At 34.8% G+C, this 22569-nt stretch overlaps 1 protein-coding gene across 2 annotated transcripts in view; it reads right to left on the bottom strand.

Moving 5' to 3' along the window:
• Positions 1-22569, bottom strand: part of HPSE2 (heparanase 2 (inactive)) — a 634074-nt gene that overhangs the window by 234271 nt on the left and 377234 nt on the right. For both annotated transcript variants that reach the window (XM_041746029.1, XM_041746030.1), the window contains exons 4-5: positions 18549-18722; positions 9454-9625 (exon numbers count right to left, since the gene is read on the bottom strand). In XM_041746029.1, coding sequence (XP_041601963.1) covers positions 9454-9625; positions 18549-18722 — 346 coding nt within the window. The remainder of the gene's footprint in view (positions 1-9453; positions 9626-18548; positions 18723-22569) is intronic.

Below are 22569 nucleotides of genomic sequence, written 5' to 3'. Positions count from 1 at the left end.
CTAGTTGCAAAGTGCATGCTCTTCACTATCCTACTATTTTTCCCCCAATCCTACTCACTACATTGGAAACAGGTTGTTGTTATAATGTCTTTATGGAGAAAGGAACCCATAAAGTAAAAAATACATACAGCCCATAAAAGTCATAATGGGAGCCCAGTAATAGGAACATAGAAAAGTTTCCATCCTTATCCACCCATATAACCTTCATTACTATCTATGCTTCAAGTACAAGTAGAGTCTATAAATCAGCATTAGGCTTAGTAGGAGAATTAGACACAACTAAAGAGAAATTCTGGATATAAAAAGAAAAAATTTTCTGTTTCTGGTTTGTAGACCACTGAGCATGTAACATACATCATGTGGTCTGCTGTGATGGTGGAGGCCATTATTTTCTGCCTAATTCCCTTCTGCTTTTACCTTCATTGTCCCAAATAGAATGTTTTACACAGCTCTTTGGGCCGCCATGGGAGCTAAAGGCCCTGTCTAGCTTTCTGTTCCAACACGAGTTCGGGTTGGAATATTCTACTAACAGCTCTGTAGAATGTTAGGATAACTTCCATTTTTCACTCATTCAACACATTTGAGCACCTGCTATGCATTAGGCCTTTTGCCAGCACTGCATACATGTTGGTAAATACAACAGATAAACTTCCCACCCTCATGGAGTTTGTAATTTTTTTTTTTTAAAGATTATTTATTTATTCATAGAGACACACACAGAGAGGGAGAGAGAGAGAGGCAGAGACACAGGCAGGGGGAGAAGCAGGCACCATGCAGGGAGCCGGATGGGGGACTCAATCCAGGGTCTCCAGGATCACGCCCCAGGCTGCAGGCGGCGCTAAACCGCTGCGCCACCGGGGCTGCCCGAAACTAATTTTTTTTTTTTTAAAGATTTTATTTATTTAATCATGATAGTCACAGAGAGAGAGAGAGAGGCAGAGACAGGCAGAGGGAGAAGCAGGCTCCATGCACCGGGAGCCCGACGTGGGATTCGATCCCGGGTCTCCAGGATCGCGCCCCGGGCCAAAGGCAGGCGCCAAACCGCTGCGCCACCCAGGGATCCCGAGTTTGTAATTTTTAACCAACAAATAAACATACAATAAATATGTAGTTTTAAACTGTGATGAATGCCACAAAGAGAACCAACAGAGTGTGTTGATAGAGAATTATTTAGCTCAGTTACTCAAGGAAGGTTTCTGATAGATGAGGAAAAACTACCTATGTGGCAAGCAGAGAGAATATTCTAGAAGGAAGAACATATGTGAAGGCCCCCAAGTAAAGAGAAGCTTAGCACATACCAACCCAGTTAGGTGTAAGTGAAATGAAAAAAAGAGGGAAAAGCTGAAGAATATAAGAATGAAGAGCTAGGCAGCAGTCAGATTATTCATGGTAGAGCCTTGTAGATGTGGTAAGGAGATTGAACTTTATTCTAAGAGCAATGAAAAGTAGTTAAGAGTCTTTAGCAAGAGACATGTCATGTGAATTATGTTTGCAGAAAATTTTCTGCCAACTGATTGGTAAATAGATCAAAGGGGGGGAAAATATAAGCAAGTGCACTGATAAGACTATTAACATGGTCTAGATTCTGAATTCTCCAAGTGGTATTTTGTTATTATCTGCTTCACTGCCACCCCGCCCCCAAAGCAGGGTTCACATTTCAAATTGTCCAGACATATTTGTAGAACACTAGTCTTTCAAGATGGTCTCTGAAAGTAAGATTCTGGTCAAATAAACTTAAGAAATTCTGCTAAATCCCCTTCTTGGAGATTCAGAATGTAAACTGTTATATTAAAGGTGCCAGGAAGTGTCTCAGAACATTTGTGTATCCCGGTATTTCTCCAAATTACTGGACCATGGAATGTTTTAATCCCCCTCCCCCAACATAATGTTAATATCCTGCAAAAATGATATTCTCCAGACCACATTTAAGGAAATGCTACCATAAGTCTTTCTAACCAAGAGTTAACTCATTGTTCTTGGTTTACTGAGACTCCATTTCTCCCCTTCCTATCGATTATTTCAATAGTTTAGACAATATTTTCTGACTCAACACACACACATACACACACACACACACACACACACACACACAAGGATATCAGCCCTTATACAGCTTATTTCTTTTCTCCATTTCTACCATCTATTTTCTGTCACTTGTCTCTTTACTTTTTACATTGTAAAAGTTGATACGTTTTTCCTTCTTTTCTGTAACCATAATTTTCTTCCTTGTTTCTAGATCTGGATCTTCTATATATATTTTTAAAAGATTTTATTTATTTATGCATGAGAGACACAGAGAGAGGGAGAGGCAGAGACTAGGCACAGGGAGAAGCAGGCTCCACGCAGGGAGCCCGACGCAGGACTTGATCCCCGGGACTCCAAGATCAAGCCCTGGGCCAAAAGCAGGTGCCAAACCGCTGAGCCACCCAGGGATCCCCTAGATCTGGATCTTCTAACAGCTGTTGTGTATCCTGAAATGATCCTCTATATCAGTAATATTTTATCTCAAATTTTCTGTCTGCATCTAAAGTTCTGTATATGGGAGATTTTCTCTTTCAATTATTTTATTGGATTCTTTCTTTTAAGAACTTTTTGGAGATATGATTCAATATAAATTTATTTAAATGTACACTTTAAGTGTACAACTCAATAGTTATTTACAGAAGTGGCAAGCACCAATACAATCTAATTCTAGAATATTTAATTTCAAAAAGAAACCCTGTGCCTATGAGCAGTCACTCTCCATTTCCCCACAATCTCCACCAGCCCTAACCAACCACTACTCTACTTTCTGTTTCTATAGATTACCTATTCTGTTCATTTCATATAAAGAAAATGATACAATTGGAGCCTTCTGTAATTGGCTTCTCTCAGCATAATGTTTTCAAGGTTCATCCATGTTGTAACCTGTATAGGTATCTCATTTCTTTTTATTGTCAAATAATATCACAATGTATGGATATACCACTTCTTATTTATCAGTTATGGATATTTGGGTTGTTTCTACTTTATGGCTATTAAGAATAATGCCACTGTGAATATTTGTACACATGTTTTTATGGACATACATTTTAATTTCTGGGGTATATGCCTAGGAATGGAATTGCTGAGTCATAATGGTAACTGTTTACCTTTTGAGTAATTGCCAGATTGTTTTCGGAAGCAGTTGTACCATATTACATTCCCACCAACAGTGTATGAAGGTTCCAGTTTTTCCACATCTTCTCCAATGTGTATTCTTTTTCTTTTCTCCAATATTTATTTCTGTCTTTTTTATTTTGACCATCCCAGTGGGTATGAAGTAGTATCTCATTGTGATTTTGATTTGCATTTCCCTAATTAATGATACTAAGCATCCATTCTTGTGCTTACTGGTCATTTGCATATCTTCGCTGGAGAAATGTCTATTCAAGTTCCCTTGGCTAATTTATAAAATAGGCTATGTGTGTCTTTATTGTTAATTTGTAAGAGTTCTTTATATACATCTTGGATGCAAGTCACTTATCAGTTACATGAGTTGCAAATATTTTCTCCCATTCTGTGCCATCACATTCTTGATAGTGTCATTTGACACATACAACTTCTTAATTTTGATGAGGTCGAATTAATCAGTGTTTTCTTTTAACACTTATGTTTTTAGTGTTGTACCTAAGAAATTACTGTCTAACCTTTCCTGGACTTAATTTCAGCAATTATAAGTTTAGTTTAAAAAAAATATCTGTTTGTTCTGTTTGTACCTTTTTTTCCATAGAAATGTGTCTTTATTCTGCAAGTACAGTATCTTCCTATATCTTTATAAGGATACTAATTACATATTTTTATTTTTAAAATTCTACTCTTAAATTATAATTCTTCCTAGGTCACTTTTTAAATTTATTTATATTGGGTTTTCTCCTTCATGCTACTGATTTCCTTCTTGTGTCTTTTGATCTTTGGCTATTTATTCATCTTCAAAAACTGGGGACTAAGTAGATTCTTCTAGGTAGTAGGTACAGATTTTTATTAGCTTTTTAATATTTAGGCTTTTTAGATATGGCCTTCCTTTCACTGGAATCTCTATTTTGTCGGCAGAGCTTGTTCACCAATACACCTCACTTTAGAGAAGGAGTAAAGTACTACGGAGGGCATAGACAGCCTCTGGGCTAGAGTATATGACAGTGCTTTATCTCAGTGTTTTACTATGCAGAAACAACTCCATTTTAGCAATACTAGCTCATCCCTAAGCAATTCCTTCAATTTCTTTAGTGAAGGCTCCTAAAAACCTTGGTTTGGGATTTACTCAGAGATAATACATTGAGCTGTCTTTGTTCTATCTGGGCAGTGTAGAGAACTTAAAATGATGGAGAGAGGACCTGAGCTATAAGTGTAGTTCCATGGCAGACAAACTTTTATGTAAACCCCTTGGCTTGGTACCCCTTTCTTATCCTAACCCCTCCTGACTCTGAGGCTATCTGTTAGGTGGACTGGCTATCTTTTCTCAGAGCCTATGTTCTCTGGGTTGCCACTTCCTCACTCTGCTTAATCTGTCAGCAGGCTTCCATCTGTTTACTGTCTTATAGAAATCTGTCAAAAATCTCTCATCTGCTTATGATCCCTCTTTTGTGTGTTATTATGGATTTTTTAAATCAATTTTTAATAGGAGTTGGGATAGTGGTTCCAGGAGGAAATGGAGCTTGTGCTCAGATCACTATTCCGAACTTGAAGCTCACTCAATATTTTTAAAGCCTTCTTTTGTTGCTCCAGGGTTAGTATTCCCTGAATATGAATGTATGTTTGTCTTGGTGTAACTTCGTTTGGAAAAGCTTGCGTTCTGCATGTGATGGCCCTTGAAAGAGAGCTGTTAACTGTCCAAAAGGAGGAAGTCATCCTTCGTTAGTTCTCTCACCTCCACTTTGCCAAGATATCTATCAATAAATCATATCTATCCTAATTTATCTCTATCTCTTCTGCCATTACCTTAACTCAATCTACCATCTTGTAATAAAGTGGTATTCTTTCTGACTTCTTTTGATCCCTTACTTTTGTGCCTCTATTTGGCATAAAGAATAGAATAGACTCTAGTGAATATCACTACCCTTACAAAAACTTTAATGGTTTTCCATTGTTCATGGAATAAAGTACACAATTTCTTTACCATGGTATGCATAGTCCAGTTATGATCCTGTCCTGACTAATCTGTGTGTTCTTACCTTCTACCACTCTCCTTTTGCTCACTATACTCTGCCCATCTTTCTATTCCTCAAATTCCTTACCTTTACTTCTGATTAGGACATTGACAAACATGACCTAGAACCTCTACCTAGAACTTTGTTCTCTCTACTCAAATACAAAGTAGTGTTCAATAAATATTTATTGAGAGGAAATTTAGTAGTCATCTCACTATGATGTAAATATCTCAAAAAAAAAAAAAAAGCCCCAACAAACACGCTTTCAGTGAATACATGCTTTTCTTGACACTGCCACATCAGCAAAAATAGATTAGATTCTTACTCGATAGCAGATACAGCAACAAACTCCAAATAAGTTAAGAGAGCCTAACACTGAAAATTAAAACATTAGGAAGCCTGGATGGAAATAAAATAGTAACTTTATCCTAAATGTGTAAGGGAAGAAAAGACTATCGATAAAAAAGCAGATAACAACAATTACAATAAAAATGAACTTCTGAAACAATAAAAACGTTTCAAAGTAATAAGAAAAGCAACAGATTAAGAAAAAATTGTCATTATATAGATGGTGCATACAGGTTTACAAAAGAAAAGCAGGAAACTGATATAACTCTAAAGAACAATTCTTACCCTTTTAGATAAATAAATAAATAAATAAAATTTAAAAAAAAATCACTGACTAAAAATGGCCAGTTCACAAGTGAGGAAATGAAAATAATAAAATGAGTATTTTATTAAACACCTCCCTATGCTAGCCCTAAAGAAACAAATGTGAAGGTTCTATTTCTGTCCTAGTGGAGTTATATCCTAACTAGGAAGATAATTCTGTTTAGTCCTGAAACTACCTAAGTAAAAAAACTTAAAACTGGTTCTCTAAAACTAAAGCTAATGATTATGATTTATATAAATCACCATAATTTATTTAAATCACTATACAATGATTTACAGTGCTTCACAATCACATTTGTACATAGTGTTTTCAGATCAGATTAATTTAGAGCCATCTGTTGAATAAGACAGTAGTCATTCACCAGCTATCTACTGTATTCATAGGTTCTGAGGCTAGATGTAGAAAAGATAGACTAGGTCCTGAGGAAGTGAAAAAATCCTGCCTGAGCGTGTCAGAAAAGACCTGTTAGAAAGAGTAAAAATGAGAGGAGAGGGTGGTATTCCAAAGAAAATGACACAAACTAAAAAGGGGCAAAAGTAAAAAGTGTATAGCATCTTCCAAAACATACATATACATTGATTTAGATAAGGGCAGGTTGTGCACAGAGGCATAGCTGATTACTAGCTGCAAAGTGAGGCAGGCACTGGACCCTACAGGCCAGGGTGAAAGTGTTGGATTTCAAGCAAGAGTGATTTGACCACATGTTTTATTTTTTAAAAATCTACTTGGAAAATCTATGGATATATATAGAATCTGAGACTAGATATAGAGAAACTACTAAGGAGGAAGAAGGATAAGGTTTAAAATAAAAATGAAAAGAAGATAGAATATGAGTTATTAAGAAGTCAGAAAAAACAGAATTTAATAACTATCTAACGGACTATGTGGACAAAGGAGAGGAATGAATGTAAAATGGCCTCCTGGTCTGCACCTCAGGCCATATGGTTATAGTGTCATTAACCAAACCTGGGATGGGGGAAAGGAGGTAACATAAGGTTTTGGAAAATGTTCAGTTCCTTTCATAGTTAACAGAATTCGAATTTAAACAGCCATGAGGCACAGGCTTGCATTAATTAAAGTAGAGTAAATTAATAAAAATGACTATAATCACTGCTGTGGGGTCCTGGGGGGGAAAAGATATACTAATACATTGCTGCCCTACAACCTGGTGAAGTCGTTCTGAAAAGAAATTTGGCAACAAATATAAAAGCCATAAAAATTATCATGTACTTTGACCCAGAAACACAACTTTTTGGAATATAGCCCAAGGATATAATTCAAAAGAAATAAAAAACCTATTTGTATAAAGATGTTTATAGCTATGCTATATATTACAGACAAAAACTGGAAACAGCCCAAATGCCCAACAGTGAGGGAATGTTTAAGCAGACTTTGGTACATTAATGCAATGGGGTATTTTATTGCTATTAAGAATGAAAAATATGAGAACTATGTAGAAATAAGAAAACAGCAATATAAAGCAATGAGTAAAAAATCAGTACTCAAAATGATGCATATAGGATGATCATAACTATGTGAAATTATATCTGTATAACCAGGAGTACTAGAAAAGACTACAGAGCTGGTAGTTTAGAGTGCTGACATTTTTGTTATTGTTGGTTGAGTTGCTGGGAATATTTACGTGTTTCAAGTTATAATTCACTGTATATTTAGTACATACACATTGAGAAAGATAAATCTCCATTTTTCTCTTGGCATATAAACATTTTAAAAGTGCTTATCAGTACCTTTCCTTTCCCTACGTGATTTTCTCTAGTCTCTTGAGTCCTATTAGTTTTTGGATGTATGGGGAAGTGGGCCATCCATATTCCATGACCTCCTAACTCAATCAAATCCCATCCCTTACAGTCATTCATAACACCATGTACCTTTCCTTGGTATTGTCTTAGTTTTATGATCATTTAATTAATTTCTATGTCTCCCCTGCCATATTGTATCCTATATGAGGGCAGAGAAAGTATCTGTTTTGTTTATTATTACATTCCTAGTGCCTAATGTAATACCAGGACATAGCAGTTACTCAAGAAATATTTGCAGGATGAATGAATGATTGACCTTGTAAGGTCATGTTACTGAGAGGACATTGTCAGTTCCATGAAAATACACTGATCAAATCATTAAAGAAAAAGGACAATCCAAAAGAATAACTACATGGGTTAAAATGATATTTACTGGCCTTACTTTATTATGTATTATGAACTATGAATAAAGTCCTAAATCTGTGGTTCTTATCCCTGAATTGTAACACATAAAATGAAAGCAACCTCTTCATCTCCATCACACACACATAGTAATTTTAAAGTTCAATGAAAGTATGAAAAAAGAAACCAAGGACTATATTTGTGGGTAGGGGCCAAGGTCATGAAATTGCTGTGTAAAAAAATGGGGAAGCTGCTCCTGAGAGAGAAGAGGAAAAAAGAAAAGGGTAGGGAAAGAATAGGAACTGAACTAAGGGCTTAGGGATTCTTTGTAAAAAAAGAAAATGCCTAAACTTAAATTTCAGGTTGTTAATGCTATTACAGTGTAAGTCCCTGTGCCTTCCCAAACCTTCAGTGATGTCTGCTATGTTCATTACCTTAGATCAAAACTAAGCCATCACAAAAGGAAGGAGAGAATTATAAGAGACATCAAGCTACAAGGGTCATCCTGGAGGTTGGCCAAAGGTTTCTTTCCTCAGATAATCTCTGTTTGTACTTGTATAACATTTATCTAACCTCATTTGGAATGTGCACTTCACTGGAAAATATCTTACTCACCTTTCAATTTTCAGGAATAACCATACCTATTCCAGAGTATGACAGGATCGCACCATAATAGGTGTGTCTTGGTGCATACTCTGAGCTCTAGGGGAACTCCTGACTCTCCCAACTTTATAGTTCTCACCCTTCCTGCTCTAATAATATCTCCATTTTGGGTCTTGGACTCAACACATAGCTTCAGCCTTTCTCATACCATTCCCTCAGACATTCCCTCTGACCCTATATAACTGAATCTAAGCTGCATGGATTCAATCTGTGCCTGCCCCACCAACATGACCAGGCAGGGAGCATTAACATAGTGCCTCATCCACAACCAATGCTTAATGATTATTAGATTCAGTCAAGTTAATCACATGGTAGCAATTCTCTAGAATACCGGCTAATGAATCTGTCAGTTAAGCAATGCTTTAATCTACAAGTAGCAGTGGTGTTTCTCCACTTTTTAATCCAGCTATACTGGATTGTCAAGCATTATTTTCTATAAGTGGTCACAAGAATAGACTAAAAATATTTTGGCTGTTTAAAAATATAAAATAATATGAAATGCTGCAATATTAAATGTGATTTTAAAACAATGTTATCTCTTCCAACCTGCCCAGGAGATTGTAATATCCATCCCCAATCCCACCACCTTCTGCTGACTATGGAAGGCCTGGAGAGATGCAAAGCTCTTCTGCTGTTTGATGGAGAATCACTGATTTAGAGTTGGAGAAGTCACTATGGAAAAAGTCTTTCCATCTTTCCTAAGACCATAAATAACCAGAAAAAATACAAATACATTAATTCAGTACATTTATGAATAGTGTTATAAGAACTGCTAAAAAATATGACCTACCCATCTAAGAGGGCGATGACGTTTTTCCTGGGCCGCCCAATATTAGGGCCATACAAGCTGGCTCTGGAGTATATCCGGATGGGTTGCAACAGGCTCTTCAGCTGGATGTAATCCTTTCCCAACTGGCTGCCATTTACTGCCCGGCCATGCATGATTCGATAGTTATTTGGCTCTAGATTAAAAGCAGACATGCAAGTCAGAGTTGAGAAGGGTAAGGCTCTGCCAACCCTTTCCTGTCCACAGATCTCTCTGCCTTTTTTCCTCAACAATGTGAATAAAATAACCAAAAAGAGAGTGTAAGCTTGTTAAGAGCTTGAGGAACATCATAACAAAAAGTCAAGTGCCATTTTACCATTCTACTATTTTCAAACTAATCTTCACATAAATTCACCTAATCCACAACAGAGAGGCCATGCTGATTTTGGGTGATACTCTATAATGAATGGTCTACTGGGTTGAATAGTGTCCCCCAAAGTTCATGTCTACCTGTAAGTTCAGAATGTGACTTTATTTGGAAATAGGGTCTTTGAAGATGTAATTAAGATGAGGCCATATGGGATTAGGGTGTGCCCTAAATCCAGTGACTGGTGTCTTTATAAAAGAACAAACGGAGAGGGAGATTCAGGTACACAGATACACTGAGAAGAGGGCCATGTGTCAACAGAGGCAAAGATTGGAGGGATGCTGCTATGTATGTCAAGGGTTGCTGGCAGCTACAGAAATCTGAGAAATAGGCATGGAATAGATTCTCCCTCAGAGCCCCCAGAAGGAATCAACATTGTCAATGATGACTTTGGATTTCTGGTTCCCTGAACCATGAGAGAATACATTTGTTGTTTTACACCACAGAGTTTGTGGTAATTTGTTATGAACAGGCCAATTAGGAAACTGATACAAATAATAAGAAAAGAAGGCTTTATAAAGATGGCCATTGTAGCCAAAGAAAAATCTTAATGTTCAATAACAAAGTAGCTGGGTGAAAAAATTTAGAACACCACATCCTCCTTTAGTTTCCATTAACTTAGTAGTTCTTAAAGGGGAAGGAAAGTCCTAAAAACCAGAAAAATACACTGCTGGAGAGAGTTAACTTGATTTGGAATTAAGCAAATGCCCCAGGTAAGGCCAGTACTGTGGCTACCTTGAGGTTTTGATACTGGTAGGGTCAAGAAATTGACCAGCAGACTTGCAAGGAATTTATCAGGGAGATTTGGGGGAATAAGACAGTCACAGTGGGCCTTGATAAGCTCACACATACCCCTTATAGTCTAGAAGGCTGTGCATACTCAAGAGAGACTGGAGAGGGCACTAAGAATCCATGTACTCACAGATAAATGTGAAACCTAGCACATTTATAAAGGAGACATGAGAAGGCATGCCAGAAAGGAAAAGCCAGTGAGAATTATAAACTGTTTAAATTTGGAATGTGTCCTCCAACTTACACACAGATCCACTGGCAAAGGATGGAAGCCTTACTGGTGCAAGGTAAGCACGACCTCTAATGAATCATTGTCTTACCATTAAGCTATGCTGACTCAGGGACAACCTCTAGGAAGTTGGCCTTAAGAAATTATTAAAAAATAGAAAAACATAAGCTATATCAGCAGCTACACAATTCAAGGGAAATAGACTCTACAGAATTATTCCATGTAAGTCACTAAACAAAGAAAAAAGAAACAACAAAAACAACCTCTAGGATAGACGATTCAGAATCCAGAGATTTTCCAACATAGTATTTAAAATGTATAGTTTTCAACAACAACAAAAATCACAGCATGCAAAGAAATAGGACAGTGTGACCTATAAACAACAACAAAAAAGCAGTCAATAGAAACTGTTCCTAAGGGACCCAAATGTTAGACTTCATGTGCAAGGAATTCAAAACTACTACTATAAATATGTTCAAAGTACTACCAGGAACAATAAAAAATTAAAGGAAAGTATGACTGTTTTGGCCAATCAAATATAAATGAAGAGATAGAAATTATAAAGATGATCAAATGGAAATCTTGGAACTGAAATGACTTTTCACATACAGAGGAACACAAGGAAATTATCAGCTGAATTTTTATCAGAAATAATGGAGGCCAGAAGATTGTAGCCTGACGTATTCAAAATGCTGAATGAAAAAAATGTTAGCCATGAATTCTATATGTAGCAAACTATCCTTCAAAACTGAAAGCAAAATTTAGACCTTAACCAGAAAAACAAAGGAAAGGATTTGTTGTGAGAAAATCTACCTTATAAGAAATGAGAAAGGAAGTCTTTTAGGTTGAAAGGAAATGACACCAGATGGTGACTCAAAACCACACAAAAAAATAGAGAACACCGGTAATGGCAATTACATAGGTAAATATAAAAGACAGTTGAAAATATCCATTACTCTTTTCTTAACTAGCTTAACTAACTTACATAAAACAAAAATTATCAGCCTGTGTTGTTGGGCTTATGACATATGAAAATGTAATATTTGGAATAATAATGGCACAAAGGAGGGGTAAATGGAGTTCTACTAGAGCAAAGTTTCTATAGCTAACTGGAATTAAGTTAGTATTACTCTAAAATAGATTGTAACGAGTTAAAATGTATTGCAATAAGAAACTACTATGAAAATAAGTAAAACAAAATAAAAACAAAGAAATTAAAGTAATATCTTAGATATTACCTCTTCTGCATAAAAAGGTAGTACAGAAGAAACAGAGGAACAAAAAAAATGAAATAAATGGAAAACAGCAAGATGGCAGATGTCAATTCAACCATATCAACAATCACATTAAATGTAAATGGATTGAACATTCCAATTAAAAGGAGGAATTGTCAGGTTGAATAAAAACTAAGATCCAACTTTACTTTGAGACATACTTCAAAGTAAAATTTCAACAAATAGGTTGAAAGTAAAAGGATGAAGAAAGATATACCATGCAAAGAGTAACCATAAGAGACCTGGAATGACTACTCTAATATCAGACAAAATAGACTTAAGACAACAATGTTACTAGAGATAACGTGGGGCACTTTATAATGATAAAAGGATCAATTTGTTGGGAAGATATAACAATTTTAAACATATATAAACAACAGTAGAACAGCAAAATACATGAAACAAAACTGAAGAGAAAAATAGAAAATCCAACAATAATAGGAGACTTCAATACCAAAATCTCAATAATAAATAGAACAACTAGACAGAAAATTAGCATTGACATAAAAAACATGAATAACACTATCAGCCAACTTGACCTGATTGATATCTATAGAGCACTCCATTCAACAACAGTAGATTACCCATTATTTTTTTCGTGCATATAGAACATCCTTCAGGATAGACCATATGATAAGTCATAAAACAAGTCTCATCTATTTAAGAGGATTAAATCATATAATGACTGTAAGTGCCCTGATCACAACAGATTTAAACTAGAATTCAACCACAGAAAGAAATTTGAGAAATCTATAAATATTTGGAAGTTAAACAAGTAATCCATGATCCATAAAAGAAATTACAAGGGGAATTAGAAAATATTTTTAATGAAATGAAAATGAAAATATAATATACAAAAGCATATGGGATGACACCAAAGGCACAATCCGTGAAAGCCATAATTGATGAGCTGGACTTCATTAAAATTAGAAACATTTGCTCTGCAAAAGACAATAGTATAAGAATGAGAAGACAAGCCACAAACTGAGAGAAAATACTTGTAAAAGACCCATCTGATAAAGGACTGTTATCCAAAATATACAAAGAAAAAAGTATACAAAGAAATCTTAAAATTTAGTAATAAAGAAACAACCTGATTTAAAAATGGGACAAAGACTTCAAAAGACACCTCACCAAAGGAGATATACAGGTAACAAATAAAAATATGAAAATATGAAAAAATTTAGAAAAGATGTTCCACATACGTCATCAGGGAAATGTAAATTAAAACAACTAAATACCACTACATGCCTATTAGAACAGCCAGAATTTGTTATCACTGACAGCACCAAAAACTAAGTAGAATGTAGAGCAACAGGAATGAAAAATGATATGGTCACTTTGGGAGAGTTTGGTGGTTTCTTATAAAATAAAACATATCCTTACTATATAATGCAGCAATCATGCTCCCTCTTATTTACTCAAAGGAGTTGAAATTTTATGTCTTCACTTTTGTTTACACATGAATTTATAGCAGCTATATTAATGATTGTTGTGACTTGAAAGAATGAAGATGTCCTTCTGTGGGTGAATGGATTTTTGAACTCTGGTACATCTACACGATGGAATATTATTCAGCACTAAAAAAAAAAAAAGAGGTAACATGAAAAAGACATGGAAGAACTTTAAGTGCATAACATTAAGTGAAATAAGCCAATGTGAAAGGCTACATACTGTATAATTCCAACCATTTGACACTCTAGGGAAAACAAGGGAATATATGAGAAATATATACTTTCTTTCAATTTTGCTATAAACCTAAAACTCTCCCCCAAAATGTGTTAAAAAAATGTAGAGACACTAGGGATGCGCAGAGAGAAGGTCATGTGAGAAAATAGTGAGAAGTTGGCCATCTGCAAACCAAGAAGAGAAGCCTCAGAAGAAAACCAGATCTGCTAATTCCTAGATCCTAGGCTTTAGGCTTCCAGAACAATGGGAAAATATATTTTTGTTGTTTAGGAGGAAAAAAGACTCCTATATTAGGAAAGAAAGATTTCAAATTAATTATCTAAGTTTCTATCTTAAGAAAGCAGATAAAGAAGAGAAAACCCAAAGCAAGAAGGAATGAAATAATAAAAATTTGAGTGGAAATCAATGACATTAAAAAAAAATAGAGAAAATCTTAAAAGCGAAAGTTGGTTCTTTGAAAAGATCAACAAAACTGACATACCAGGAGGCCCCTGGGTGGCTCAGTCAGTTACCATCTGCTTTCAGCTCAGGTCACAATCCCAGGGTCCTGGATACACGCCCAAGTCAGGCTTCTTACTTAGCCTGGAATCTGCTTCTTCCTCTCTCTCCCTCACTCATTCTCTCTCTCTCTCTCTCTCTCTCTCTCTCTCTCTCCCCCCTGCTCTCTGTTTCACACGTGCGTGCCCACACTCTCTCTCAAATAAATAAATAAAATCTAAAAAAAAAAAAACAAACAAACAACCCTGACATACCATTAGCTAGACTGACCAAAAAACAAGAGAGAAAAGTCACAGATTACCAAAATTAGAAATGAAAGAAGGAACACCACTAAGACATGGAAGTAACCAAAACCTCACAGTAACTTAGAGGATAAAGGACTATGAACAACTTTATGCCATTAATTTAGACAACTTAGATAAAATGAAAGATTTTCAAGAAAAATATAAATTACTAAAACCAACTAAAAAAGAAATAGAAAATTTGCATTGGCCCATAACAACAAAAGACATTGAATTGGTCATTAAAAATATTTCCACAAAGAAAGCACAGATCTAGATGGATTAACTGGTGAATTCTACCAAATATGTGAGGAAGAAATAATACCAATCCTTCATAAACTCTTCCAGAAAATGGAGGAAGAGGAAACACTTCTCAACTCACTTTATGAGGGTAATATTCCCCTGATCCCAAGGTCAGACAAAGATATCACAAGAAAAGAAAATTACAGATGAATATTCCTCATAAATATAGATTTAAAAATCCCCAACAAAATAGTTACAAACTGAATCCAGCAATGTTTCAGAAGCATTACATTACAACAACTAAGTGGGATATATACCAGGAATGCTAGACTGATTTAATATAAAAAACCTAACTAATGGGGATCCCTGGGTGGCGCAGCGGTTTAGCGCCTGCCTTTGGCTCAGGGCGCGATCCTGGAGACCGGGGATCGAATCCCACGTCGGGCTCCCGGTGCATGGAGCCTGCTTCTCCCTCTGCCTGTGTCTCTGCCTCTCTCGCTCTCTCTGTGTGACTATCATAAATAAATAAAAAAAAAATTTTAAAAACCTAACTAATGTAAAATATCATATTAAATGATGACCAAAAACACATTATCATCTCAATAAGTGCAAAAAAGAGGCATTTGACAAAATCCAACATTCACTCCTGATAAATATTATCAACAACTAAGAATAGAAGGGAAATTCCTCAATTTGATAAATAGTATGTTAGAAAAACCTACATATTTGATGATGAAATACTGAATGCTTAATGGTAAAACATCATACTTAATGGTGAAATATTTAATGTTTTCCTCCTAAGACAGTGATTAAGCAGGAATGTGTACTCTCGCCACTTATCTTCAGCACTTGTATTAGAGGTTCTAGCCAGTCAGGCTAGGAAAGAAATAAAAAGCATCCAAATTGGATAGAAAGCAATTAAACTCTCTTTATTCTCAGACAACATATCCTGTATATAGAAAATCTTAAACAGCTCACACACATGTGCAGGAGGAAAACACAAGATCTAAAAATTCAGCAAGGTTGGAGGATAAAAGATCAATATATAAAATCATTCATATTTCTAAATATCAGCAATGTACAAGTTGTAAATAAAATTAAGAAAATAATTCCATTCACAGTTGCATGAAAAAGAAAAAAAATACTCAAGATTCAATTTGACAAAATAAGTGCAAAATTTGTACACTAAACTACAAAACATTGCTGAAATTAAAAATTGAATAAATGGGGAGATATTGTATGTTTGCAGACAAGAAGACTCAATATTGTTAAGCTGGCAATTCTCCCCAAAATGATCTATAGATTTAATGCTATCTCTATTAAAATTCCATCAGGTTTTGTTGAGGAAATTTAAAAAGTGATCTTTAAATTTGTGTGGAAATGCAAACACCTCTGATAGCAAAAACAATTTTAAAAAAGAAAAAAGTTGAAGGATTCATACTTCCCAAATTCAAAACTTATTACAAAGCTATTGTAATCAAGACAATGGAATCCTAGTACAAGGATAGATATACTGATCAGTGGAACAGAATTAGGAGTCCAGAAATAAATCCATTATCATTTTTTTTTTACAAAAGTGTTAAGAGGATCTAATAGGAAAGGATAATCTTAAGTAGGGCTGCAAAAACTTGATATCCATATGCAAAACGATGAATTTAGACTCTAGCTTCATAACATACACCAAAATTAACTTGTAATGGATCTTATACCCAAATGTAAGAGCAAAAACTATAAAACTTTTAGAAAAATATAGAAAATATAGAAAAAATTGCATAGTTTGAGGTTAGGCAAAGAAATGATACCAAAAAGTATGATCCATAAACTGAAAAGCTGATAAATTGAACTTTATCAATTTTCAAAACTTCTGGACTTCAAAAAATGCCATAAAGAAAGTACAAATAAAATTTATAGACTGGGGAAAATATATGCAAATCATATATTTGAAAAAGAACTGATATCCAGAGTATATTTAAAATGTTTACAACTTGATAATAAAGTACTTCAATTAAAAGGGCAGAAGATTTGAGTAGACATTTAACCAAATAAGATGTAAGAATGGCTGATAAGCACATGAAAATACCCTCGACATAATTTGTCATTATGGAAGTACTAATTAAAGCCATATTAAGATATTCCTTCAAACTCACTAGAATGGTTATAATCAGACAGCCATTAACAAGTGTTTCCAAAGATGTAGAAAAACTAGAACCCCTATACATTGCTAGTGAAAATGTAAAATGGTACAGCTACTTAGGAAAATAGTTTTGCAGTTGTCAAAAAATAAACATAAACTTACTATATGAATTAGCAAATCTACTCCCTTCCCAAGTATCTTCCTAGGAGAAATAAAAACACATATCCACACAAAGACTTATATGTGAATCTTTATAGCAGCATTATTTATCAAAGCCCAAAAAAGAAATAATCCAGATGTTCATATCTATACAATACACCAAATTAATGTCTAATCCAATGGTTTTAAATATATTTACACAGTTGTGCAATCATCAGCACAACAAATTCTAGAACATTTTTATCACCCTCAAAATAAATTTCAGGCCCTTTAGCAGTTCCCTCTCATCTCTGCCACTCCTAGCCCTAGGCCATCATTAATCTACTGTCTCTTGAGATTTACCTATTTTGGACATAGGTGACTAGGTTTTTTCATTTAACATAATCTTCTCAAGGTTCATCCATGTTGTAGTATGTGTCAGTGCTTCATTTCATTTTTATGGCCAAATAATATTCCACCATGTGGCTATACCACATTTTATTTATCCATTCATTGGGTTTTTTTTAAAAAAAGATTTTATTTACTTATTCATGAGAGACACAGAGGGAGAGGCAGAGACTTAGGCAGAGGGAGAAACAAGCTCCCATGGGGAGCCTGAGGTGGGACTCGATCTGGGACTCCAGGACCACTCCCCAAGCTGAAGGCAGATGCTCAACCCCTCAGCCACCCAGTCATCCCTATCCATTTATCAGTTGATGGACATTTGGGTTATTTCCACTTTTTGGCTATTATGGATAATGCTACTGAGAATATTGTATATAAGTTTTTCTGTGGACATATATTTCATTTCTCTTAAATATATACCTGGGAGTGGAATTATTAGGTCATATAGCAACTCTATGCTTAACTTTTTGAGGAACTCACAGACTGTCTTCTAAAGTGGCTGCAGCATATTACATTCCCACCAGCAGTGTATGAGGGTGCCAATTTCTCCACATCTCTGCCAATAGTTGTGATTATCCTTATTTTATTATGGGTATCCTAGTGGATGTGAAGTACTATCTTATTGTGGTTTTGATTTGCTTTTCCCTGGTGGCTAATGATGTTGAGCATCTTTTTATGTGGTTTTTGGCCTCTTAGAATTTTTCTTTGGAGAAATGTCTATTCAGATCCTTTGGCCAATAGTATTCTTTTAAATGATTCTTATGTCATCCTTAATATGAAGTGAAACAACACAGCAAATTATATCCATAGTTCCAAGAAGCAGGTGTAGATTCACTAAATCCACTGTACTTCACTATGTGGTCTTTTCTTATTTAGAAGGTCAATTCAGTGGCCAAACTTCCCAAGTGTTTTCTGGGCCAATACACTACAGATGGTCTGACTGAGGCTATATCCCAGGCCAATTTATTTTTAATATTGTCAATTCAGAGGAAATAACATCCTTACTTACCATTACCCAGTTCCCAAGAAATGTTGTACTTTTTGCTGGCACTGTACTTCAACAGACTCAGGGCACTAGAACTGTTCCAGGAGTTGTTGGGATTCCGACGCAGTGCATTTAGAGCAAATATCAGGTGGAGTCCAGAACAGTCAGCAAAGTTATAAAGTTTGTCTAGAGACCTGGCTGGGAAGAAGCAGAAAAAGGCTTGTAACTTTAAAATCAACATTTCAACAAAAGGAAAGTATTAGCCACTACAAAAAGCCTTTCTACAAGCTTCCTGCTAATTAATTCCTGCTAGGAATTATGCAGAGAGGCTTCAAAAGGATTATATTACCTCTTGGTTCAATGTGCATTTTGAAGTGATTTTAGACAGCAGCACATAGAATTCTAGACACAGGTTGCAAATTAGCAACCAAGTCTAGTCCATAGTATGTTTTATTTGTTAACGACAACAAAAAAAATGGAATTGCTAATTTAAAAATGGGAAGGTATCACAAAGTAGCTAGATTTCTAGCTTCTCTTGAAAAGTCTGAGGATCTGACACTGCTGGGTCTGTATTGCTTTATGAAATGATAGGAATAGTGTTGGGAGGCGAGGCCGAGACAAATGATTGGCTGATAGGCATTGGAAAATAGCTCACCCTAGCAGCACTTCAAAAAAAAAAAAAATTCACCTGATTCTACATTTCTAATATTTCTGAGAATGGAAACACCATTAATGTAAATACATTTATTGTCATTTTGATCCCTGATGCCATCAATTCTACTCATCATGTGTCTCATACCCATCCCATTCCTTCATATCTATTGTCACTATTCTGGTTCTGGCTCTCATTTCTACTTGCATGTATTATCACAATATCTGTGCTTGCCTGTCCAGACTCATCTTCTTTCTAACCTCTTTGATCAGTTTCATTCACTTCTCAAAATTTAGTGGATTTTTAAGACTGTTTTCTTCTTTAGTTCAAGGACTCTACAATTCAAACATAATTTCCCCCCAACTTCAAGCCTTTCTATTGTCATCTATGAGTTCTTTGTTGTTGTCACCCAGTTCTATTTATTACAGAATCTCCTGCTCCATTAGTAATTATTCTCCTCATTTGGCATGCCCTTTTCCCTCTTTTAAACATATCCAGATCTTGTCCTTTTAGGCAGTATTTTACAAAATATGCATGATATGACTTAAGTGATAGACTGAAAAAAAATTTAGGTTAATAATTATGTACAGAGGTTCACATCAGCCTAGTATTCATTATCCAAGTGTGTAGAGCAGGGTTTCTCAAATGGAGTTCTGTAGAACACTAGGGGGTTCTACAAAAGATGATGCAGAGTGACCAACATGTCTCATTAGCAATTGTTCTTTTAGTCTTGTAAAGCAGAACCACAATCATTTGGTTGAGTCCGTTATCAGTTTTTGAAGTGGAGTATAGGGAGGCTGCCACAAAAATGGCAAAAATGGTAGCTCAGTGATTAGGCATCTGCCTTTGGCCTTAATATTTTTTTAAGAAGCATGAAGGAAAAGAACAGAAATTGTCTAATTTCAGTTGAAAATAAAATCCATAGGAATTTATCTCACACTCAACCCAGAGTCTAGTAACTATGCAACAACAAAAGGCATAGGTTTCACATTAAAGAAATAAACAAACAAAAAGGAATACACTTATTTATTTTTAGCTCCAAAATACTAATTAAAATTAAAACTCATTCATAAGCCTATTAAAGTGATCATGAAACCAATACATGTATATATTAATTTTACAATTATCTTTTTCAAGCCTGATCATGCCACTCATTAAGAAAAATGCCTTCTTTCAAAGTCTTATATAAAATTGTGTCTTAGGCTATAATTTTATTTATATTGCTTTGACATGCAGTTTTATTAACTTTACTATTCAACATTGTTCATTTATGTTCATATTGAGAACATTAATTAAATTCATAAACTTTATTTAAGTAAGTCTAACAAGTTTACCTTTAGAACAATTACATCCCATTTTGGCTTAAACCAGTTATTTACCAAAAACATATTATATTTGCCTATAATCAAATTCGTGTAAAGGAAAGAAAGATTAATTTCAAGAAAGTAAATTACTTTCTTTTTCTTTTTCTTTCTAAGTAAGATTGTCTAAAAAGTCATTTTTAGTTTTAAATAGGGAGAAAAAAACCTATCCTTGTACCTACCATATATCACATATCATAATAGCCCTGCATACTCAATAGTATGATAGAAATTTGTGGTAAGACTTTTAACCCCTACTTGGGTAAGATATAAAGAAATCAAGTAGGAAATTTTAAAAAGGAAAAACTAAAGTATCTTCTATCTATACCACTAACCTTCATTGGAGTTGGTATCCTTTGTGGAGAAGAGGGAACCTACAAAAGAATAGGCTAAGAAGTTGGTTGCACAGATTCTCAAGAAACTATCATTGTTTATTTAAGTGAACATTGGCAAATATTATTGGATTATAATATCTATAATTAAATGATCTCATTGACATACCATGAGATTTAGATATTTTTATCCAGAGGTTCCCTGAAACTTGAGAATTATTTTAAGTGTTCCTCTGGTATAAAAAATTTGAGAAAGTTCTCCTAGAGTTAAAGAATGCATAGGAAATCAAGTCATCTGAACACCAAAATATTCACTGTTGAACTGAGAACTGACTTAAGCATTCTTTCCACTTGGCAAAATCCTCACTAATCAAATCTATTGGAAAGCCAAGTTACAAGTCTGAGCAAAAGAGGCAGGATTTCATGAAATCAATGAAAATAATATCTGATAGCTGCTCAAACCACATGCAAATCCACTAATAAATAAAGATCTAGAAGAATTAAATCAGTTAACTGAATGAGAGAAAACTCACAAGATAACACAATAGGTTGCCCAAAAACAATTTGAGGGACACCTAGGTAGCTCAGTGATTAGGCATCTGCTTTTTGCTCAGGTCATGATCCCAGAGTCCTGGGACTGGTCCCACATCAGGCTCCTTTGGGGAGCCTGCTTCTCCCTCTGCCTGTGTCTCCGCCTCTCTTTATGAATAAATAGATAAAATCTTTAAAAAAAAGAAAAGAAGAAAAGAAAAAATAATTTGAATATTAAAAGATAAGAGAGGTCTATTTTGAAGTCTTTTAATATTTATGCTCCTGCCACAAAAGTTAAATTATTTTCTCAGAATAATACTCAATGTTCAATTAAATGTTTTGTTCATTGAAATTGTTCATAGTTGCAATAACAACTTATAATCTATTACACTTATTTTCTTAATTTAGGTGTCATTTATAAATCAAATTGTTTGCATCAAAATTGAATATGAATGACTAACACTTTTTAGTTAGACTGATTTCCTTTAAGTGGCCTTTTTCTAGAATTAATTATCTTTATAATAATGAATATTTCCTGTGTAGTTTTCATGTATATTAGAAAAACAAATATATGTCAAACATAAAAGCACATCAAACCTATGATTTCATTGCTTTGATGATTTAAGACAAGGCAAAGGGATTTACCCCCCAAAATATGTCAATATATAAAAAGTATGGAGAAATAAAAATATAGATGGTTTGATAACATGGGAAAAATTGAGAACTAGAGTGCTAGAAGTTTGAGAAATACCTCCTTATGGATAAATTTAAGTCCTGCCTCTTTATTAAGCCATTCCTGAGCATATTAATCTCTCTACAGTGATCACAACTTTCTCTAAACACAGGTTTTATATCATTTGTTAGCATCTGAGTGCTCTGTGACATCTATGGGATTATCTTATCTTGGGATTTACCTCTTGATTTAGGCACTTTTCCAGAATGAATGGCTTGTTTTTCCAGTTAACATGCTAAGTTCCTTAATGATTATTATTTATCTCATTCTATCCTTCATCGCATCTATCTGAGAATAATTTCCTGCCTTAAAATCATGCTGAAGTATTCTTAAAACCCAAATCTTTTTTGATGCATATAAGTGATCTATTAAAAAATTGAAAGGACCCAAAGAAAGATCTGTCTAATAATTATTATTGCTAGCTCATATATGTACT

Source organism: Vulpes lagopus, chromosome 2 (assembly GCF_018345385.1).
Source record: "Vulpes lagopus strain Blue_001 chromosome 2, ASM1834538v1, whole genome shotgun sequence".
NCBI classification, from domain to species: Eukaryota; Metazoa; Chordata; class Mammalia; order Carnivora; family Canidae; genus Vulpes; species Vulpes lagopus.
This window is presented reverse-complemented; position numbering and strand designations above follow the sequence as displayed.